Source organism: Phascolarctos cinereus, unplaced genomic scaffold (assembly GCF_003287225.1).
Source record: "Phascolarctos cinereus isolate Bilbo 61053 unplaced genomic scaffold, phaCin_HiC Scaffold_2;HRSCAF=192, whole genome shotgun sequence".
In the NCBI taxonomy this organism is placed as follows: domain Eukaryota; kingdom Metazoa; phylum Chordata; class Mammalia; order Diprotodontia; family Phascolarctidae; genus Phascolarctos; species Phascolarctos cinereus.
Window position 1 is genome coordinate 259,978,571 of NW_027555625.1, and position 23,196 is coordinate 260,001,766.

The window sequence follows — 23,196 nt, forward strand, 5'->3', positions numbered from 1 at the left end:
AAGGGAGTCAAAGAGTGCAGACATCTGGAGATCTCAGTATCCTTTTAAATATATATGGGTCTTCCTGTACAATCTTTATAACTCCATCTGTATCAAGGAAAAATACCTCTAGTAGGCAGACTTTGGCCTGTCATTCCATTGTTCACAGATGGATGCATATTTTCCCCATCTACAGTTACAGCGGGGTTGCTTAGCATTGAAAAGGGGTTGGTTTACTAAATCTCCTAGGAAAAAATAATCCCAGAGCCTGCAGAGACAATAAAAAACCCTCTCTAAGCTTTCCCTAAAGAGTCATGGAACAACGGTCAGGGGAGATACCATCCTTCTTGGCTCCATTAGCAATAGATGGGTGAAGTAACTTTCTAATGTGAGGTAGTTGTCATTTAAACAGCTTATCAATCAAAGACTATTTATTGATATCTCCTATGTTTGGGGCACCATTCTAGATACTGGAGGAGAAGGGAGTACAAGGAAATATGAAATACTTAAGGAATTTGTAATCTAGATAGGTATTAAACATAAACATACGAGAAGAGATATCATGAAATAAGGTGGTGCATAAATGCCAAATGACACTTGGTCAGCATGTCAAGGACCTGTGATGTCATAGGTAAAGGAATTCCCTCCACCCAGCTGTTGACAACCTGTCAATATAATTCTATATGTAAGTCATAGTTGTCTGAGAGACAGAGATGTTCACAGAATCATAGAAGTAGAGCTTGACGGGAACTCAGAGGCCATCTGGTCCAATCCTCTCATTTTAGAGATGAGGAAACAGAGGCCCACAAAGGTTAAGTGACTTACCCAAAATCAGATACATAGTAAGTGTTAGGTGTAGAATTTGAAGTCAGTGTTCTTTGACTTCAGAGCCAGTGGTCTTTCTACTATACCACAATGTTCACAGGAAGGAGAGATTAATTCTGCCTGGAGTAGTCAGGGAAGTTTTCATGGAGGAGATGGAAGCTGAGTTGGGTTGGCAAGGGGTCAGTGTTTCTTTTTAAGAGCTGGTCAAGTTGGATATCTAATTCATGGTAATACTTATTTTCTATTTGGGTTGAAATTCTAAAATGGAGTGAAAGGTAGTCAAATTTAGGCTGTGATTCTGTTGGTTGAATCAGGAGCTACTTAATTCCTATGTGGAGGCCATGGTGAGACCCTTGAATCCTAATGAGCTAGGAACACATATAGAGGCATGGTCCCAGAGTGGAAACCTCCTCCAGAACAAAGATCAGTGAGATTTTGCTCTAATAAAAGGTCCCTAAATTCCTTGGTAGACTCACAGAGAATCTAGTTAAGGGAATATACAATTGATTGGAAGATTCTCTTTTAAAAAATATTTTAGGCCATACAGGGTCAGACTGTTGAAACCAGGGGGCAGCTAGGTGGTGCAATGGATAGAGCATCAGCCCTGGATTCAGAAGGACCTGAGTTCAAATCTGGCCGCAGACACATAACACTTACTAGCTGTGTGACCCTGGGCAAGTCACTTAACCCCACTGCCTAGCCAAAAAACCAAAACAAAACAGAACAGAACAGACTATTGAAACCAATGCAGATTCACAGAATGTGAGAGCGGGAAGGGACCTCAGAGGCCAGGTAGTCTGACCCATACCTGACCTAGAATTCTCTCTGTAACATACCTAATAATTGGCCATTCAGATTCTGTTTGAAGACCTCCACTGAGAGGGAAACCATGATATTCCACTGTATTACTGGAGATCTCTAATTGTCAAGAAGTTATTCCTTATATTAACTCTAAATTTGGTATTTTGTAACTCCATCCAGTGCTCCTCATTTTATCCTTCCACAACCAAGCAGATTAAATCTAATCCTTCTATATTATGACCTTTGATGACAATTATATCCCTCCCAGTCTTCTCATCTTCAGGCTAACATCATTGTTCTTCAATTGTTCCCCATATGGTGAGACCTTGAGGCCCTTCACCATCTTGGTGGTGCTCCTCCAGATGCTCTTTGAATTATTAATGCTTATCTCAAAATGTGGTTACCACATCGGAATATATCGACCTAGATGTGATGTGACCAGGGCAGAGTACCATAAGGGTCTAGACAAACCAAATTCCAGGAATATATAAGTAAAAGAATGGTATACAAACCAGAGATCAGGATCCGGCTGGGTGGTCCTTCTGAGAGGGAAATATGACTGACTATGAGGAAGAATGCATGCCAGAGGGAAGAGATCAGAGAAAAATCACTAGGGCACAGAAGGATCTGAAACAGGAAGCTGCTCCTTTAGGGACAGCCTGCCAACAGGATAAACTTTTCAAGAGACACCACCTTCCTTTCCAGGTTGCATCTCTGTGTAGGAGGGCCACTACAGCTCACCGAAATGAGGTCCTTTCCCCAGGTGGGAGAACAGAAGTTCCCAGGCAATTTCAGCTCCACCTATTATGTCTGTGACAGCAGAGATAAACTATAATATCCCACAAGGAGTGGCCCTCATTGACTATTCATTCAGGCATCTGCAGATGCTGAGGAGGAGGTGAGGAATATTGATTGGAAGCAACAGTAAGAGAAGCAGGTATTTTTTTTTAAACTTGTGAGCTTGGTCAACTGTCTGCTACCAAAACAAAAAGTCCAAGAAAGCTTTTTTGGGTATTCTGAGTAATGATTGGGAAATGAATAGCCTACCCTCCTCGCCTTTAATGGACTCCTGTAAGGAGAGGACATTGGTGAACAGTAGAGACTGTTCTATGATCTGTGGGAACTTAGATATTGGGGGAACTTTCTTCATATGGTTCTGCTGGTTCACTCCCCCTCAGAGCTGTAATGCAGACTGTAAGTATCCCCAAAAGTGGAGTAAAGTGCTCCTTGCTGCAATGACCCCCTTTGAGGATAGCAGAAAGGGAGCATGTCATCCCTAGATCTGTAGGGACTGAATATCCCACAGAGCACTACCCTCACTCATCCATTCACCTCACTGTCCCCTCATCCCCATCTCACCTGGGACAAATGTCATCTCCTCTCAAGCTACTACTCTTTATTGAGTGATATTTCATTTCCAGATCCTTCTGTGTTTTGGTGGCTGTTTTCAGAGGAGGTGCAAAGGAGAGAAAGATCAGAAAGAAAGCAAAAGAGAATGAAGACAGGACACGTCTGCAGTGCAAAGGCACAAAAATAAAATAACAAAAAGCCTCTTATATTGTGGCAAAGGAGAAAACAAGTCCTGAAGGTGATGGGCAACTGGCTGACATGGTTGGGTTTTTATTTGTTTGTTTTGTTTTGGGCAGAGGGAGCAAGAAATAGAGTATGAGATATTAATAATTAGCCAATGAGGTGCTTGGAAGTTAAGAAATGAGAGACAGCCCATCAAGATCTGATAGATTAAAATGCTGGCTCATAGCCAAGCTCTTAGGAATACTCTCTTCCACCGTTCCCATGGAATTCTGCAGAACTATGACATGGGGGCAGCTGTGTGCACACTCAGGAGGACAGGGATGGATGCCAGGGACATAGGAACCTATGGTGTCTTTTGGGGGTGGAATTTGCTGGTCTCCATAGCTTGGATTCCTGGGCAAGAAAGCAGCTCCTTAAAGTGGTTCTAAGGGTGGAGTGGCAAGGTCTGAGGAAGGGACCAGAAGGAGAAAGGTTTAGGCTATAGACACCATTTCTTGACCTTTCTCTATTCTAGAAACTTTATCTATTTCTTCATTGACAATGGGAGCTGAGGAGGTGGAAAGAACCTGTGTGTGTCAGTGGCTAGGATTCCATGGCATTCTGCCAGGCAAATGAAAGGGATGTGACCATCTGAACCTCAAAGGCCGACCTGGACCCAGGTGTATAAAGGAGAGAGACAGTCTCTACCAGGTCTACACTGTCCAGAGGACAGTCTACATTTGTCCAAATCAGGGTTTTTTTAATTTTTTTCCTCATTTGCTGGAGCCCATATTTATGAAACTGTACCTAAGGCCATAACATAGTCAGTACCCCCAAATAGTTTAATCTCTTTATATAGAACAGAGAGATGAGTCCAGTTCTATCCAATACTGTTGAAAGCCTCAGTATCAATGAGAATTCAAGGAAGAACAATAAAGGCACTTGGGCATAGAAATAGGCTGGGAAGATGAGAGGGGAGTTTTGTCAGGAAGGGTCCCCACGTTGCAAGAGGTCTAGAATGAATTTCATTCTGTCCATAGGCTGGCATTGAACAGAATGAAATCCTCCCAAAATGTTTGCATTTGATGCGCAGGCTGCTAGAGAGCCCCTGTACTTTGGCAGACACTGAGTCTCGTTCCTGAACGGTGCCCACTCCCAGCTGCCACTCTGGACTCCCTGAGCTCTGATGAAACTAAATTTAGAACCTGCCTCCCACTCCTAGTCCAGAATTAACTTTAGACTGGTGTGGCTTGGGTGGGGATGGGATGTGGGGGGGACTGGAGAAAGGGAGAGAGGAGAGTGGCATCTTTTCTCAGAATTCCACCAAATGTGAAGTTTGTCAAACCTGTAATGGCAAGTGCCCACCATGGTTATTAGTCCAAACATGCAGAGTGCCGTGAGTTTGGCCATGTCCAAAGCAGGCATGGGCCAAGAGGGCCCTGCCGAGGTTAGCCACTTACCATAGAACCTCGCTTGTACTGACTATACCAGGTAGAAGGCTGTTCTTTGGGCCAACGGGCCATTTTACTCTGTAAAATACGAGACGGGGTGGGGTTTAAAGTCAAAACTGCAAAGAGGTGAGGAGCTTCCTTACCAGTTTACCACGCTTGAATTCACTGAACCAGGAGCCTGGGTTTTCCTTGGGCCAGGAAGTAATTCTGGCCTAAACACATAGCAGGGGAGATGGAAAGGGAGAGAAACAGAGAATACAACAGTTAATTCTCCTGCCTCAATGAAAAATTGTCCAACTTTCTTTAAATCAATATCTTCAAAGTTTCCACCAAATATTATCCTTCAAGATTGTATTAGGTTTGGCTCTCAGTACCCTCAGTACTCCCTGCCCCTCTGATTGGAGTGCTGGAGAGTGGAGTAAAGAATTCCTCCCAAAGCCTCAATTTAAAGAGTGCTCACAGACCAGTCAGAGCTTCATTTCTCACCTGCTGCATTCCTTGGACTGTACTCCACCACAACCCACTTCTCTACCACACTCCATAACCTTTTCAGCTTTCTTTTTTGTGTTGTCTTCTTGAATTAGATTGTAAGCTCTTTGAGGGCAGGGACTATCTTTCTTTCTTTTTTTCTTATTTGTATCCCAGCAGTTAGCAAAGTGCCTAGCACACAGTATACACTTAATAAATATTTATTGACTAATTCCACACAGAGTCATCCTTACATATTATCCTTTACTGCGAGAATTATTTTTGAGATAGCAAAAAGACTCTGCCCCTGCATTCTGACACCCACCACCCTCACATCCCACAATTGGCTTGTCTTAATTCTAAATAGAACTTAGATGAAGTTCTATCATGAGACAATCATTCTTTTGGCTTAAGATAAATGAAAATACCACTGAGAAGGCTATATATTAGCCCATTACCAATCATTAATGCATTAATTAGAGGTATTCCAATATGACCACTTACTCAGAGTAGTCCCAAGCTGGGAAGACTAGAACTTAGAAGAGGTAAGTTCCCAAGGGAGAACATAGAGAGAACCAGAGCACCAGGAAGGGTTGGTCTACAATGGTTCCTTGCACAATGAGAAGACAAAATGAGTACGCTGCCCAGCCTAGTAGGGTGCTGAATAACCAAATTGGCCAGGGTTTGTGGAGGGTCTATTCTTGATTTAGGGGTTCTTGGACAAAATCCACTAAAGTCTTAATGCTTCCCCTATCAGCATTCACTGCTGGTATTAATGTGCCCATTTCTCAAGCTCTCTTTGTAATAGCCTCTTCATTGCCTGTATTTAACAACATTTCTGCCTGGCAAATGTCCCAAAACATCTATCTGCTTGGGTTATTAAAGTCCTGGTTGCTTTGCAAGTAAGCTCTTTTCCATTCTAATGCTTCTCCATACCTCATACAATAACCTTGTGGATATGTGACATTTTTCAACAGTACTCCATGGCCTGTCACACTACTACTGTTCTCCTGGTTTTCTTCGCTTCACTACATCAGATTCATATAAGCTTTCCAAGGTTTATCTAAAACCTTTCGTCATTTCTGATGGTGAAATAATATTCCCTTAAATTCATGTAGCCTGATTTGTTCAGCTATTCCCTAATCTATGGGCACCACCATAAGCTTCCAATTCTTTGCTACTATGAAAAGAATTGCTATAAATATTTTGAACATATGGGTCATATTTTATCTTTCTTTCATCCTGTTGGGTGTATAGGCCTATAGCTATCACTAAGATAAAAGTTAGGCAGAATTTAGTAACTTTTAGGGCACCATTTCAAATTGCTTTCCAGAATGGATGGACCAATTCACAGCTCCGTCATATTATCATGCCTTTTCCCCTTACATCTTCTCCAACATTTGTCATTTTCTATTTTTTCATCTTTGTCAATTTGATGTGTATGAGGTGCAACCTCAGAGCTGCTTTAATTCACATTTCTATAATTGTTAGTGACTTAATTTTTTTTTCCATATCTTTGTAACTTGGATTTTCCTTTGAGAACTCTCTGTTCATATCCTCTAACTGTGTATTTATTAGGGAATTTTATTGTTGCTACAGGAAGCAGAGTCATCTGCCAAAGGGATCCCTGGATCAAGAAAGTTTAGGAATCCTTTCCCTCCTGGGAAGCAGGACATAGCTCATCAGTGTGATCTGAGGGGTCTATTTCATTCTTTGTCTTTGTGAGTGGAGCACTGCAGCAGACACATAGTGGGTATTTAATAACTTCTTGTTGATTGATTGGTACTGAAGTCGAAGGTGGAAAGTCCATAATACTAACAGAATGAAGCAGCTGCACTAGTGTCTGCTAAGAGCAGTAGGAGGGAGAGAAGAGAAAGGCATCCTCTCCTCAGACGTGAATCTAGTCATGGTTCATGAGGGGATCCACGCTCAGAAACAAGCGCCCTCCCTGCCCTTCATGAAGTGTCCATAATTCAAATCCTCTCTCCCCTGACCTAGCAGGGCCTCTGAATCCAAATATCCCAGGACAACCAGGAAAACAGCAAAGGAAAAGCTCCTTAAGAGGAGGAATGAGGGTCCCACTGAAATGGGCTGTTTTTCTGCTTCCCTCAAGGTCTCTGACCTTTCTCATCTCTGTTTATAAAACCATCCAAAATCAAAAATTAAACTCAGATAATCTGCCTTTAAGATTTTTTTGCCTTTTTTTTAGAGAAGAATGCCTTTAACACATTTCTAGGGCAATGCTTTCCTATCCTGGAAAAGTCTGTAATCTCCTACTCAATCATTTTCCTTACATTTTATGTTAGTGATGTAAATGGATATTTCCTATACTCTCTCTAGCCTCCCCCAATCCCACCTTCTACTTCTGTCTTGGATCATAGGATCATAAATCTAGAGCTAGAACAGACCTCAGAGGATACCTCATTCAACACCTCTCATTTTACAGCTCAGGAAACTGAGGCCTGGGGAGGGTAAGTGAGTTGCCCAAGGTCACACAAATAGTAAGGGTTGGAGGTGAGATGTGATGCCAGGGCCTCTGACATCCAAGCCAGTATGTTTTCCATTGTACCATAGTTTTAGACCATTACAGTCATGCTGACTTTGGGCACTAAAAGACTGTTTTCACAAATCTATAGACTGAGACCAGTTGCTTTACCTTTATGGCTAAAAGACTCTTTACAAATTTTGTCAATATGAATTCATCGCCTCCCCCGCTTGAAAAGGCAAGGAAATACTCTGGGCCCCTCAAGGAGAGCTGAACCATAAATGGAAGGCATTACTTTACTAGGAAATCTTTGTGCTTATGAGAAACCTTTCATTCTAATTTACCCACTATGAGGTTAGTCAGGATGAATAACTGGCAACCAGAGGAAGCTGAAAATAATGAGATATTTTCTAAGTTAATTTAATTCTTGGAATTGAGCCAAGTTGACAGAACCTGGAACCAGATGGGGCAGGTTTGCCACAAGAATTTTCTCACTTGAATCTCAGGCTCCCAAAGGTTTGAAATTTCAAATCAGGGGAGATTTGAACCCAAGATCCACAAATCCTCTGAACTGACATTACAGCTTAACCAAAGCTCTCCTGATCCTTATGACCCAAGTGTGTGCTATAATACACCCCATTTCCAAAACGATTTAGAGAAGGATTGTGGCCTAGGAGGAGAACTTAGGTTTCAACATTATTTCCTCACCCTACTTAATAGTAAAGCTATTAAGGATGTAGCTTTAAAAGTTAGAATTTGTGAGAATATGCATACACATGATATATATATATATATATATGTATATATGTATGTATGTATGCATATTTACACATGTATATATAGTACTTTAATATTATGTACATATGCATTCATATATACTCTACATACTCATGTATATACATAGCTATACATGTATGTATATAAACGTATAGTTATACATCTTTACACAGGTATATGCATTTATATATATGTATACACACATATATATACACACACATACATGTATATGTGTTTTATATGGGTATATATATATGTGTGTGTATGTGTGTGTATGCATGCGTGTGTATACGAATATGGAGGTTGGACTTACAAAGCAGTCTTGATCAAATCACACTTCTGAATCTCGGTTCCCTTATCTGTGAAACAGGGGGTTGAAGGAGATAATCCCTAAGGTCTTTTCTGGCTTTGATGTGCTCTGCTCTATAAAGGCCCAGCATTGATCCACTGCCCAGTTTTCATTCAAGACCTGCAGGAAGTGAGTCCCTGCACAACTCTGATGTCTTTGTTCCTGCTGAGGGCAACACTGAAGAATTCTGCAACATTTTTCTAAGTTTTTCTCCCTCTTCCTTTTGGCCACATTGACTGGACTACTATGATAATGCTATGTCCACCTGGCTGGCTTGAGAGCCTGAGATTTAGCTGTAGTACACATTTTGTCCTTTTAGTGAAAAAATATTTCCAAAACCACTTGAACGGTCTTCACTGACTGATTAAGAAATAATGTCATTTTCCTTTTTATCCCACTCTCTTGGTCTCATGCTGCCTCTGATGCAAGATTTTTGTGAAGGGCGAAAGGTTGGAGAAGCGTCAACAAACACATCTTTTCATTACCTTGCTGGGACACAAATTGAATCAGCCATGCAATTAAGAACAAAAATTACCCGCCTATAAAATACAGTTACCCGTCTGCTCTACCCCCACAGGAGGCATGTACACAGTCATAAAAAGATGAAATCTACACTTTTTGCCTAACATAAATCTTTATGGCCCCGAATAACTACCAAAAGGGTATATTTACAAAGCTGGAATAAATCAAGAACGATTCCTGTTATCAAGTACGGTCAATATCTTATTATAACCCAAGGATAAATAACCATATTAAGAATAATCAACAATTCTCTGAAGTCAGTAGGCAGTTCACAAATCCTTTTCATTTCTGTGATGAAGCAATCAAGGTATTGCCAAAGATTAATTCTTTCTATATGGGTCAAACCAAGATAAAATGCAGATTTAGGCATAGAAAGAAAGCATCGCTTACTAGGCACACCTTGGAAAGCTTCTATCTCCCTCTATACCTGAGTCCAAATATCTGAGCGCTGTCACAGAGCAGAGGAATTAAATACTCTCTGTGGCTCCCCAGTGGCACAAGGATCAGTGGGTGGAAGATGACAAGAGGTAGAATTATGCTCAATGTAAAGAAAAACCTCCTAACAATTAAATGGAATGGGATGCCTGGAAGTCTTTGAGCTGAGTCTGCATGGCCAATTATTGGGAATGTTTAGGTATAAGGTAAACTAGTTGGCTTCTGAGATCCTTCGCAACTCTTGAGTTTTTTGTGCTCCTGTCAATGATTCAATGGAATCAGCGAGGAAGGCTACATTTTACATTTCTATACCTACTTCAATAAACCATTCACAGGTGAGGATTTGGGTGCTTCTCTATGACAAGACAGTCAAAAATGGAGCACGCTAAAAATAAAAGTGAGTTGTGAGGGATAGCAGTATACTGTAACACCAGCAACAGCCTTTGCATTCCTTCTCAAAACTGTTGAATCTAAAAAGGATGAGCGATAAAAGAAATGTGCTCATATATTTTCGCATACACATACACATTCTTTCCCAAAATTGTCAAACCTAAAAAGGATGAACTATAACAGAAATATGCTGATAAATTTACACACACACACACACACACACACACACACACACACACACACACACACCCCTAATAAAGAGGTTAAATCCCAATCCAACAGATCAGAGAGACTTTGAAGAAAATAAGATTCCAATGGTGACGAGAATGAAACTGCTATAAAATGAATCAGAATCCAATTGACCCCAGCATCTAATTAAACGGAAGAAAGATGCAATTCATGAAAAACCAAATGGATTATTAGAGTCCAAGCAGGAGCTTCCCACAGATGTCCCTGCGGTTATTTACCACTCAGCTTAATCTCCCATACCCTCTTCTTCAAAATCTACATACGCTGCATGCAACCCCTAATGTTCACAGCAATGATGGCTAAAGTTCTGCAAAATCCTTCAACAAGGACCCAATGTTGTTCACTAGATTGAATTAGCTAAGGTGGGAGAGGGGACTCAGGAATTTTCAGGAATATTTTCAGAAATGGTTCAACATAAAAAGGTGATTCTACTTAAGCCTTAATTAACCAGAAAACCCAACTCATCAGCATATTCCTTTCCCTAAAATTTCCAGGCAACTGATGTTTCATTCTACTCATTTACTATGCTTGTCTATTTTTAAAATCTTAAGTGATACTTCTGGAAACCAGTTCTCTTGATCTTGAAGTGATCAGGAAGAAATAGATCAATCACTGATTTTCATTTGTAAACTGAGGCCATCCAGTTGAACTTACCAGATGCATAATACACTGAGAAAATTTTCAGAGGGAAATAAATTACATCAGCACTTACTCCTTCTGATTTCTTATCGGGGAAGATGCAAGTTTCTCCACCAGCTGTGAAATTGCAGTAAACTTTGAAAGAATCCCTGGAGCATCCTTGGTTCGGGTCAACCCAATATTCACCTGGATTTCAGAGAGAAAGTGAGTCAGGCACCTGATAGTCACTTTTTCCTCCTTTTTTTCTTTTTTTTTTTCCTTCTTCTTTTCTCCTTCACAAAAGAAATCTCTAGAATATTTCTGTGGACACCTCTGGACCTTTGACACTCCTAGGACAAGTTATAATGAACAAGGCAGAGTGGACAGTTAATGCAGAGAAGGAATTTGAAAGAATTTACTTGTATGCTAGGGATCAAATTCTATTAAAATAATTTATTTTAAAAAAATTTGATATGTAGTTTTTAAAGAGTAGTCTAAAGTTGAGAGCATTAAAAAAAATTAAAAACTCAACACCTCTGCCGAGCTTCCTTAAACAACAAATGAGATGTTGAAATGATTAATATAAGCATAGTACTTGACTTCCTCATGGGCTTAAAAAAAAAAACCTAATAGGTTTACAAATTATGTCGAGTTGGACATCTCTAGTTCCATGGCCTCCCTAATGACAATAATAGTTAACATTTATATGGTGCAGGTTTGCAAAGCACTTCATATATATTATCTTCTTTTATCCTCAGAATAATCCTAGGAAGAAGGTGCTATTATTATCCCCATTTCACATGTGAGAAAACTGAGGCAGATGAAGATTAAGTAACTTCCCTGGGTTCATGCAGCTAGTAAGTATTAGAGGCAAGATTCAAACTCTGGTCTTCTTAATTCCAAGCCCAGCGCCCTACTATCTACCATGTAGTTGCCCCTCCACCTACCATCAGGGAAGTCAGGGTGGCAGAGCTGCAAGTCTTTGCAGGTACGAGCAGGATTGTGCTGAGTACCTAAGGGATGCTTCATCTGCTCAATTTCCAGTTTCAAAGAGTTGAGTGAGCCAAAGATCTCTTCCATACCATCGGCATAATCCATGTAGTTCTCACCATTACCATCATCAAGCAACTGGCTGGCATCAATGTTCCGTCGGGTCCTAGAAGCCTGAATGGGCAATGGCTGAATGACTTCACCTGGAGGACCCTGTGATATGGAAGAGGCAAAGGTGAAGTGAGCAAATCCCACCAATTTAGAAATAGCTTCAAGTACATGAGCACCTTGGGAAGGATGCCTGTGTATATGATAAGGGCAGCAGATTCTTCCTTTGTAATGACTCATCCTTTCTTTTCTTCAGCTCTACCCTAGCCTAGGTTCTCATCACCTCACACCTGCTGCATTAGACTGACAGATTTTCTGCCTCCAGGCTCTCCATCCCTATTTTAATTCATCCTATACAATGAATCTTCTATTTAATTCAACAAACATCTGTTAAGGGTAATATGTTATGCTGGGCTGTGGGGCTCAATGAGACACAGTCCTTGCCCTCACGGAGCTTACAGTCCAGTAGAGGGATTCCCCATGTGTTTCTCCTATATATGATCTCCTATGAGAAGACTTTCCTGATCCTCCCAGTTGTTAGCTCTCTCTCTCTCTACCTCTTCCCCAATTTATCATATATACACTTATCTGTTTGCATGTTATACTCTAAGTAGAATTTAGGCTCCTTGAGGACATGGACTGGGTTTTTTTGTTTGTCTTTTTTTTTCTAAATCTTTCCATTCTTAGAACCTATAATGCTTTGTACACAGTAAGGGATTAATAAATACTTGTTGGATTGGATAAACACATACGATACAAAAATCTCCTTTAATTGCCTCTTTTTATCATATCATTTTGTTGTTGTTACTGTTGGCGCTCTAGAACTGTTGGCTCTCTAGAATCAATCTAAGCCTGACACTCAAACCCTCCAATACAGGGTTCTACCCTAGGAGCAGAGATTTAGAGCTGGAAGGGACTTCCCATATATTCATTGACAGCCTCACATGATCCTCAGCTCTAGTCTAGTGTATTTCCTACTCATTCCCCCAAGCACATCCCTGTCTTGTTCTTGATTTTATTCTTTGTTCATATGTTCTCTCAATCTAGAACATCCTCTCCAGTTCTTTCTACAAATTCAACATCTTTATTCTATTCTGCTCACATTCCCCCCTCCTCTAATCCCTCCAGCCTGAAATACTTTTAAATTATATTTCCCTCCTCTGAATTTCTACAGTAATTTTACACTTGATTACATGCTGCCTTGTATAGCTAATTGTTTTATGTATGTATCTTGTCTCCCTAGCTGGGCTGTGAACAACTGGAGAACAAGGACTATTAATCTACATTTTTTTATATCACCCACAATGCACATGGGTATGCACCCAGAGAATGCCTAATCTACACTTTTGAGTCCCAGAAGCAATTAATTTTCTAGGTGTTTACATATATCTATATCTATATCTATATCTATATCTATCTATATCTATATCTATATCTATATCTATATCTATATCTATATCTATATCTATATCTATATCTATCTATATCTATATCTATATCTATACCTACATGTACAAAACCAAGATTGGGAATAAGATTCAAGGAACACCTTCTTTAATTCAGGAGGAAATTTTCCAGCATTTCACTTGCCATACTACTTCTTAAGCATAACGGTCAACTCCAACCAAAAGATTAAATCTTATCAAGTTTCCTTCCTTGAGCTCTCCCTGTGATATGAGATCTCCTAGGGGGAAAATGCTGTGACTATAATGTTACTATGGGTTACTGAGAGTTCCAACACAGAACTTTAAAACTTCAAAGACTACTTACGGGTGGACCAGGAGGCCCAGGGTGGCCGGCCTCTCCTTTGGGACCTGTTGGACCCTGTAGGAAAAGAGAAAAATAAATATGTGTGTTAACCACTGAAAAGCTCTAGCAACTATGGAATAAAATGCAGTTTTTCACATGAATATCTCTAGTCTTCTCAGTAATCAAAGATTTGAAAGAAAGACTTCAGAGAAGGCCTTCAAAGACAAAAGCTGAGAATGGACAGATATAGGACCTAATAAAAATAAAAACAAAAAAAAAGAGGGATGGAAAGAGAGACTACAGCCTCATTTAACACAACCCCAATGCCAGAATGAGTGTCCTACATACCCATGCTCTTGGATCCTGAGAGAACAAAATTTAGGGAAAACTAGCAAGTACTTTTTCACACAGCTAAGCATAATATATGAAGCTCAGAGTTAACTAGGTTGGAAATTATTTGTTCATAAAGGGTTTAGGTAAAATAATGAGAGATCCATGATGAGTTTTTAGGAAAAGTTGGGGATCCTAAAGATATATATGTCCCTACCAGCATGCAGACTGAATATGGCACCGCAGCCAACCCATGCTCGATGCCAACTTAAGGTGTCCACCCAGAATCACAGACTTGGAGAGCTGGAACAGATCTCAGGAGTGATTTAGTTCATTCATACACAAAAGGAGTTCCCATTAAAACATGCCTGACAAATGTTTGTCTTGCCCGCCCTTGAAGATCTTTAAGGAGGGGGAATCCACAACTCTTGAGACAAGCTCATTCCAGTTTTGGACAGCCCCAATGGTTAGGAAGCTTTTCTTTACATCCAATCAAAAATGGCCATTTTGCAACTTGTCCCCATTGCTCCAGGTTCTGCCTTCTGGAGCCAGACAGCAGAAGCCCAGTCTCTCCCCTACACAGCAGCCTTTTGAATACTTGGAGACAGTTACCATGTCCCAGCAGAGTCTTCTCTTCTCCAGGCTAACATGTCCAATTCCTTCAATGGATGCTTATATGACATATCCCCAAGGCCTTTCCCCTATCCTGGTCATCTTTCTTTGGACACTCTCCTCTGAGGCTAAAGTCAAAGAGGGCAACCATACCTTTCCACCACAGAGATAGAGTATTGGGTTAGAGATGAACCATTTTATCTGATCCAGTTGAACTCAATTAATTGAGTTACTGAATTTTCATTCTCTTTCTTTCTTCCTTCCTTCCTTTCCCTATGGGGAATGCCTAGTGAGAAGACTCCTTCTGCCAATGCAAATCAGAATCTATTCTGCAACTTAAAGAGTTCCTGAAGCGCTGAGTGAAAGATAGAGCAATTTAGCCAGGACGTGTCAAAAGGCAAGACTCAACATCAGGACTTCCTGACTCCAAGTCTAGGCACAGTGGAAGGCATGAGAGACTTAAGGATCCACTACAGGCATTCTCCTCCCTTTCCCCAAACCTTCCCCTACCTGAGAACTAAGAAATTGGAGATTAGACATAGCTAAAACAGGAACCATTCAATCTAATCACAGAGGTAGAATTTTTTTTTCTTAAACTTCTAAGGCTACACAATTGGATCCCCTGATTATTTAAAACCCAAGGACTGGGCACCATATAGAAAGGATATTGACAAGCTGGAGAGAATTCAAAATGGGTGATCAGAATGGTAAAGAGACTAGACCCATCCATGAATTAGGGGTTATCTAAGCACGTGAAGACTTTCCCCAGGGAATGGGTAAATGAGAACAAATTGTTCCAATGGCCATAAAGGATACTAGAGGAGGTGCTATGGAGCACTTAGATCTTGACCAAGCATCAAAGACACCAAGGTCATCCACAGCATCTTGGCCAATGTCAGTCATCTTGACTTTTGTCTGGCCACTGTACTTCAATAACTCAGGAAGAGAAAGTGAGGCTGATGGCTGCACAACTCTGCCTCACTTAAATCCAATTCACACATAAATCAAGATATCACCCATGATGTCATTGGTCTTCTTTAAAAATGAAGGACCACCAACAAGACTTGTGAGGCACAAGATAGTGATCTTTAAGTATTTGACATGGAGATAGGATTAGACTTGTTTCTCTTTGGCCTCAAAGAGAAGTAGGAGAAATGGGTCTTCATTAAGCAAAGACAACTGGTCAGGGATGTTATGGATTAGGATTCTTAGTCAAGTAAAGGCTCTTCTAAATGAAAGCTTCCTCCCAACTTTGAGATTCTGAGAAATCACATCATGGATTTTGCTAAACAGAGCACTTACCGAAGAACCTTTAGCACCTTTGGGACCAGGAGGGCCCTAGAGATTAAAAAAAAAAAACCAGGAAGTTAGGGCCAGGGCAGTAACTTTTTCTACAGCCTGTGTTCCCTTTCACTTTTATATCACCTGCATTTCCAACATCTCCCTTCCTTCTATACCTTGGCCAGCACACCCTTCCTTGTAACAGAGAATAAAAGGGGTAGGGGTAAGTGGTTCAGCAAAACCAATTGACTCATCACCTGAGTCAACAATATCTGTGATCCAACATAAATTTTTAAAGACAATCAAATTCAATAGCCTTATCCTCACTTCACATTGGCTCCTGCCTTTTATTTGAATCCTTTGGAAGTCATTATCGAATGAATGAAAATGTTATTTGTGAAAGCAGAAGGAGAGGATGAAGTCAAACCAACCCAAATGTAGGAAGGGAGGGGTGAACTGAAGATGTCAAAACACCCTACCAACACCTAAGGTATATCCCCTCTCTACTCTCCTGCAGGAACCAAAATTCTTGCCATTAGAACCAGTAATGAGTTAACTAACAAAGGTATGAGGTGGGGGTAGGGAGAGGTTGTCCCCAGAAGGCCACTGAAAATGCACACAGGCTGCTTATAAGTGTCCTCTGGCACACTCTCCCAGGAGAACAAAGTCAGAGCTTAGTTGATCACATTAGGTAAATGTCCCTGTGAAAGCTGAAGGGATAAATATTCAAGGAAGGGAAGCTCAATGGTTGTCATAGGGGTTGGGTAGACCATGACTGAGACAAGAGCTTGCTGTTTGCCAGGGACAGCATTAGGGCAGGTCAGGCAGGAGGTAGGCATAGTTCTAGGAGAGAAAGGGTATGAGGAAGAGCTTCATCCATTTTGTAGTTTTGCTGAGGACTGACTCTGTAAAGCAGGCATCATAATGGTTTCAGAAGTACAGAGGGGTACCTAAAATGCCTACTGATGCATGTAAATAGGACTCCCCAATGCTCAGCAGCCTTATTTGACTCAGAAAAATTGTACAAGATCCTGTCTACCTCCTTTTAAGGAAATTCTAACCAGCTCAATGGCCACCCCAACCTCTCTCACCAGCTCACAGATACCTGGCTCAGAGAATCCTGGCTACATCACTCAATCAGCCCCTGGAAGGCAAAGTCCACTGATGTCTCCCATTTCCTCTCCTCATTCTGTCCTTCACCCTGCCCCCAGGCATCTCTGAAACCCTAGAAGCAAACTGAGTGGAATCACAACTAATTCACCCTTCCAGATACTCACTGGTAAACCAGGAGGTCCAGGGGGACCAAGGGGACCAGAAGGACCAGTTATACCCTAAAAAGAAAAAGAAGATAAAGAGATACTAAAATCTGGTCTCTTCAGGCAGGCAGCACACATGAAAATGGGGTTCTATTCTGCTTACCTCTCCATCATTATATTAAGGGCCACTAACCATCATTTCCCCTAGCCTGCTGTGACTGACTTATTCTTTATATTGTATTCCAACCTGACTGGGTTATTGTGAGCTCCAACAGGATAAGTGTGTGCAGCGCTTGGCAAACACTAAAGTGTTACATAAATGCCAATGATTATCACTCTCCTTATTATGAGTATTGAGTGGCCAATTCTCGAATTAGCCTTTCAACAGACACTCTCATTTGCTTGAAGACGTGTCTGCCTCTATTTTACAGCAGACCATTTGTCATCCTCAGAATGCTTTACACACATCTTGGCACCTGGGCAGTAAAAATGGGAAATGTAAAAATCACTTTTACACTAAAGGCTACCTTTTAGTTGGAAGACAGGCAGCAGCATGATATTCACATCATAGTGGATACAGAGCCACCAGCGTTAAAGCCAGGAGAATCTGGGTTCAAGTCTCACCTCTGTCCACTCTGGCTGTGTGACTCTAGGTAAGTCACTTAACCTCTCAATGATCTAGGCAACTTTCTAAGACTATAAATTGCAGAGAAGGTATAAACCTGCATTAGTAAAGGGAATTTCTTTTTCTAAAAGTTCCGTATATTAACGAAACCACAGGTCTCATCCCTATGTCTATCTCTTTTAAGGTGTAGACTGGGAGTCAGGAGAGCTGAGTTCTATTTTCAGCCTTTTACATGGACCTCAGTTTATTTATCTGCAAAATGAGGGGTTTGGGATGGATGATGATGATGGTGAAGACAGTGACAATAATCACACCATCATATATTGGCAGAGAATTTCAGAGTCTAGGAAGAGCTCTCCCATGCATTACCTATTCAGCGATCTCTAAGGATCTCTCCCAGCTCTAAATCTCCATAATCCTACAGCTGTAGTTTGTCTGGTTATCCTGAAAAGGCTAGACAATCTATAGTAAAATAGGGCCCAGAAGACGTACCTGTTCTCCTTTAGGACCTGATGAACCCTGAGGTCCAGGAAGACCTCGGTCACCTTTTTCACCCTGCTCACCAGGAGGTCCAATAAGACCAATCAAACCTGGATGACCCTGCAGTAAAAGAGAGATGAATGTGCCTATTTTTCAAGTGACAAAAAAGCATGCCTTCAGGAGGCAGAGTGGAGATACATTTGGAAGAACAAGATGTGAAACATGTTTAGTCTTAGAGGAAGAAGGTACATAGACTTGAGGACTCCCTAAGAAAGTGAGGTCTAGGAATTTTGGGGAGATCCACTTTAATCAGGAAAGTATTTTAGCAAATTCTATCTATGCTTCTGTTTCTTCTATTCCCTTGACCTAGAAGAGAATACTTTCTGAGCTCCTTTCCACTTAACCAAATCCTGTCCATCCTTCAAGGCTTACCTTGAGTTCCACTTTGTCCATGAAGCTTTCCCTGACTACTCCAGCCCACAATGCTTTTTCCTGCTCAGAATTCATTCTACACCTATGGTGAATAGCCAATGGTTTAGCATATACTGCTTCTCAGTACGTTCAATGTGTCTATGCCTTGTATCCTATCTAGACTGTACAACCTTCTTGGGAACAGAGACTAAAGCTACTTCATGGCTCAAAATTTTCAAAGATTTCATCACTTAGTGGTCAATCTTCAACAGACTGGTGATCATACAGCAGGTTCATTATGTTAAAACCAGACTTGAAGCCTTTCCAGTTTGGCATTAAGACCCACCAGTGTTAGAACTTTGCTCAGTATCACTGTTAAGAGCCCATATCCACAAGGAGTTATGAGAGTAGGATTTTGTGGAAACTATTCCCAGCCTTCATAATATTTTCTAATTTTATAATTATAGTATAATATAGTACCCCTACCCCAAGAACTTTCCTGATGCCTCATAATGATATAGAGGTGGCCCTGTGTTCTTGGAGGCTGCATTTTCTAGCCACTATGGCTATCATCCAGGAGTGTAACCCTGAAAGAGAAGGAATCCATCTGCCCCACCTCCACCAGTTGCCACTGTAGTGGCATTCTTGATAAGCTCAAGAGCCTTGGGAATAACCACTGACCCTGCTTCTAGTTGGCCCCACCTCTACTGACCAGGTAAGCAACTTGTATGGAGATGCAACTTGGCAAATATCTCTGTAGGTGCTTCAGCTCTATCCTCAGCAATAGCTACAGCTACCGAAGATCCAGAAAATAAAGTTCTTAAAGCCAAAGTCGATCAAATAATTCAACATCAGAAATGGATTCCTTTTTATTAATGGAAACAATACTCAAGAAAATGCTTTTGGAGCATGGGACCTTTCCATTTGACTTGTACCTGAGACTACCCATAAGCATTGTCTCCCCTGATTAGATGTTAAATTCCTTGAGAGCAGAAATCAGCTAACATTTTTTATCCCCAGTGCTTAGCAAAATGCTCTGAATATAGTAAACACTCAATAAATGCTTTTTCATCTTTTCATTCATGTCTGTGGAAAGGCATTGAGCAAAGGCATTTCTGTTGTCTGAGCACCAGCCCATCTAAGTCCAGAGAGGCTCATCACCAGGGTGGCCACTGCAGCTTTGGTGGACCATCTATTACTGACTATCAGAAGGATGCGGAGGCAGGTAGGTGGCATAGTACGTAGAGTGATAGACCCTGACTTAGGAAAACCTGAGTTCAAATTTGACTTCAGACACTAACTATATGTGTGACCATAGGCAAGTTACTTAGCTTCTAACTTCCTCAGTTTCCTAATCTGTAAAAAGAGGATAATGACAGTTCTTAACTCCCCAGGTTGTAAGCATAAAATGAGATAAGATTTGTAAAGTGCTATATAAATGCTAGCTATTATTATCTGTGTCTATAGAATCAAGGTGGCCTTATGTTTATTGTAGCCCACACCAACAAAGTTACGGAACTTCGAAGTTCTGTAGTCTAATGATACCTGGCACTGTCCAAATACCTTGTGACACACATAATAAAGATTCACTGCTGATTGATTCTGAAATCTGCTTCCTTCTCAGCCAGAAGCAGACAATAGAAGAGAAAGATGGTGCCATTTAAAAGAGAAGCTTGGAGATCAGGTTTATTTGTAACAGACATCATACCTTTTCACCTTTGGGACCTGAATCTCCCTTCAGACCTGGAAGGCCTGGGGGACCCTGAAAGGAAAAAGTAAAAGAATTATATTTTAAGACTGATTAACATTGGCTTATTGGATTTAGAGTTTCCTATAGTAAACAAAACCACAGGTGTTTCTCACCAAGTTTGTACATCAGGAAATGCTTAAGGTAATGGATGGCACTTACCATGGGGCCAGGGGGACCGTCTGGCCCAGGAGATCCTGGTAGACCTTGTTCTCCCTGAAAAATACATGTCTCTGTATAAGGCTCAAGTACAACAGCCCCTTCAGTCATAATATACGCTTCTCCCCTCATTCCCCAAGACTCACCCCACCCTCCACTTCTAGTTTTGCTAAAGAAGTATGATTTGACATCCCCACGGAAAGCTTGTATTCCAGCTTGCTTGGACTATGAATTGGTCACCAGTACTCAAGCCAAGCTGCCCTTTGGTCCATAAGACATTTACCACAGGGCCTGGAATCCCTCGAAGGCCATCAGGACCAGGCTTTCCTGGTGCACCTTGGGGACCAATTGGACCAGTCTTTCCAGGTGGGCCCTCCAAGCCAGCTTCACCCTATGAAAAAAACAGAAGAGAGAAAATGTTCTGTGAAATGCAATTCAGATGCCCACACTATCCCCTAAAGCATGTGAAAGTCTTAAAGATTTTCCCATTTGATAGGATCATAGCCTTAAAACTGAAAGGGACCGTCTAGCTTCCCTTCACTCCTCCTATTTTACAGATGAGGAAACAGAGACCCAAGAAGTTAAATGACTTGATCCGGGTCACACACATCCAGACATCTCAAGGCTGCCCCAGAATATTTGTTTTCAGGTCTTTTCAAAGTTATGGCTCTGACCCCTCAGAGTTAGGTTCCTAGAGTTTCTTACAGACCCCTTAGGGCAACGATGATGGGAGTCAAACATATGCAGCTTGGCAGACAGACACTTAAACATAAACACATGCTATAAGGAACCACCCCAAGGCAAGACAAAAAATCATTAACATTCTTCTGGCGTGTGTTAACTATCTCTGAGGCTGGAATAAAATGCAACTTCCTTTGAAGCCAATGCCCAAAGTTTTGCTGTTTCTATTGAACAACTGGGTTAGGAAGTTAAATGTTGATTTTTTTTTCTTTCATCACCTCTGCACTCCACCCCCTCAACCTTCCAAACAACTCCCTCTTGGGTATTACGCAGAATAGTCTGGGCAAGATGCAAGTTACCTTGGCTCCTTTCTCTCCTTGTCTTCCTTCAGGGCCAGCTGGTCCGGGAGGACCCTAACGAAAACAGAGAATAGACATGAAGCCATTCACTCCCTTCTCTCTGGCTGCCTCCTTCACTCAGGCTTTCTGCCCACACCAGAGACCATATCTTGGAGAAACCTTCACTGTGGGGCCCTGCTGCTGTGAAACATGGAACAGTATCTCAGAAAAGTTCCCATAATGCTTCACTTTACCACTACCTCCTCTCCAATTGCCTTGCCACTGAAGCTTCTCTCCAGTTGTGGAGATGTGAACAAATTAACTCTGCCATAGTTACTTAATTGGTATGCCAAGCTACTGCTCTATGGCCCCCTTGCTGCACCTGTGATTTTCCTGACCAATGAGCCCCTTCATGGCCACCACTCCCTTATGTGTATTATTTCTCTCATTCAAATGTAAGTTTTTTAAGAGTAGAGATTGTTTTTTTGCCAGTATTTGTATCTTCAGCACTTAATACAGTGCTTGGTACACAGAAAGTGCTTAATAAAGGCTTTTATCATTTATTTATTCATTCGCTCCCCAGTTGAACACAGAGGGTCAAGATCAATGATTGATAAGAGAGAGAATAATGGGTTGGCAAGCTTAGGGAAGATGAGAAAAGTGGTGCACAATCATCTCTGGTTTGTATAGGCCCTTATTATTATGTCAATGATCCCTCTCCTACCCACCACAATCACAAAGAAAACTATCAGGGAGACAAGAATTGTTACTGTGACTATTACGGTCTGGCCTCATTTTTCTAGTTCCCTTTTAAGTAGCCTGGTTTAGTGAGGGTGGACATGTGGTTACGTTATTCACCATGCAAATACTTTAAATTTTGTTCAGGTTTGGACAAAATTCCAATTCTAATAGAAATGTAACCCTACTGGGGAGTCTGATCGATTCCTCAATTACTAATAGACCTTGACCTATCACCCAAAGAGTCTGGCATCAACTTGATGTGATGATGTCATTCTATCTGGCAATACACAAATCAATCAGTAAGCATTATGTACCTATTCCAATGCCCGGAATTGTTCTGTGATGATGATGGAAACTGAATGGAAAGTGCATTGTGGACAGGAGCCCTTTGCCCACCAAAGTCCTGGTTACATTACTTAGATTCCTAGCAAAGGACATTGAAAATGGGTGATTGCTTCATATAGAAAACCAAAAGCCCAAGATATTCTTCAAAGCTATTTACCCTTTTTCCTGGAGGTCCAGATGGCCCTGGTTCACCAGTAGGGCCTGGGGATCCCTGGATTTAGAGAAAGAAAATGGGAAAAGAGTTGGAATCGAGACTTTCTAACATGACCCAAAGCGGATAGATTCTAACCACCTTGCAGGGGGATAATAATGGATAATCCTTTGAGTCTCAGTTGTGAGTTCTCCCCAGCTAGCCTGAAACTGTATCTCTTTTCTCCCCTAGCACATGATAGCACAGATGTCTGGAAATCTGGAATCATATTAACAGGAGCCTGCATTAATCTAGCCTGAGGAATTCTCTGTTACAGGTTACACCATCTAAT

General features: G+C 41.2%; 1 protein-coding gene across 2 annotated transcripts in view; it reads right to left on the minus strand.

Annotated features, from left to right (window-relative positions):
* The window catches only part of COL5A1 (collagen type V alpha 1 chain), a 302,291-nt gene that overhangs the window by 11,945 nt on the left and 267,150 nt on the right, over positions 1–23,196 (minus strand). The window contains exons 53-64 of one of the 2 annotated variants that reach the window (XM_020981919.2): positions 22,872–22,925; positions 21,650–21,703; positions 20,893–21,000; positions 20,613–20,666; positions 20,412–20,465; positions 18,305–18,412; positions 17,209–17,262; positions 15,953–15,988; positions 13,730–13,783; positions 11,809–12,064; positions 10,956–11,068; positions 4,578–4,646 (exon numbers count right to left, since the gene is read on the minus strand). In XM_020981919.2, the coding sequence (XP_020837578.1) occupies positions 4,578–4,646; positions 10,956–11,068; positions 11,809–12,064; positions 13,730–13,783; positions 15,953–15,988; positions 17,209–17,262; positions 18,305–18,412; positions 20,412–20,465; positions 20,613–20,666; positions 20,893–21,000; positions 21,650–21,703; positions 22,872–22,925 (1,014 nt within the window). Of the gene's footprint in view, positions 1–4,577; positions 4,647–4,711; positions 4,781–10,955; positions 11,069–11,808; positions 12,065–13,729; positions 13,784–15,952; positions 15,989–17,208; positions 17,263–18,304; positions 18,413–20,411; positions 20,466–20,612; positions 20,667–20,892; positions 21,001–21,649; positions 21,704–22,871; positions 22,926–23,196 lie in introns of both variants that reach the window. The other variant, XM_020981918.2, reaches the window with a different exon arrangement.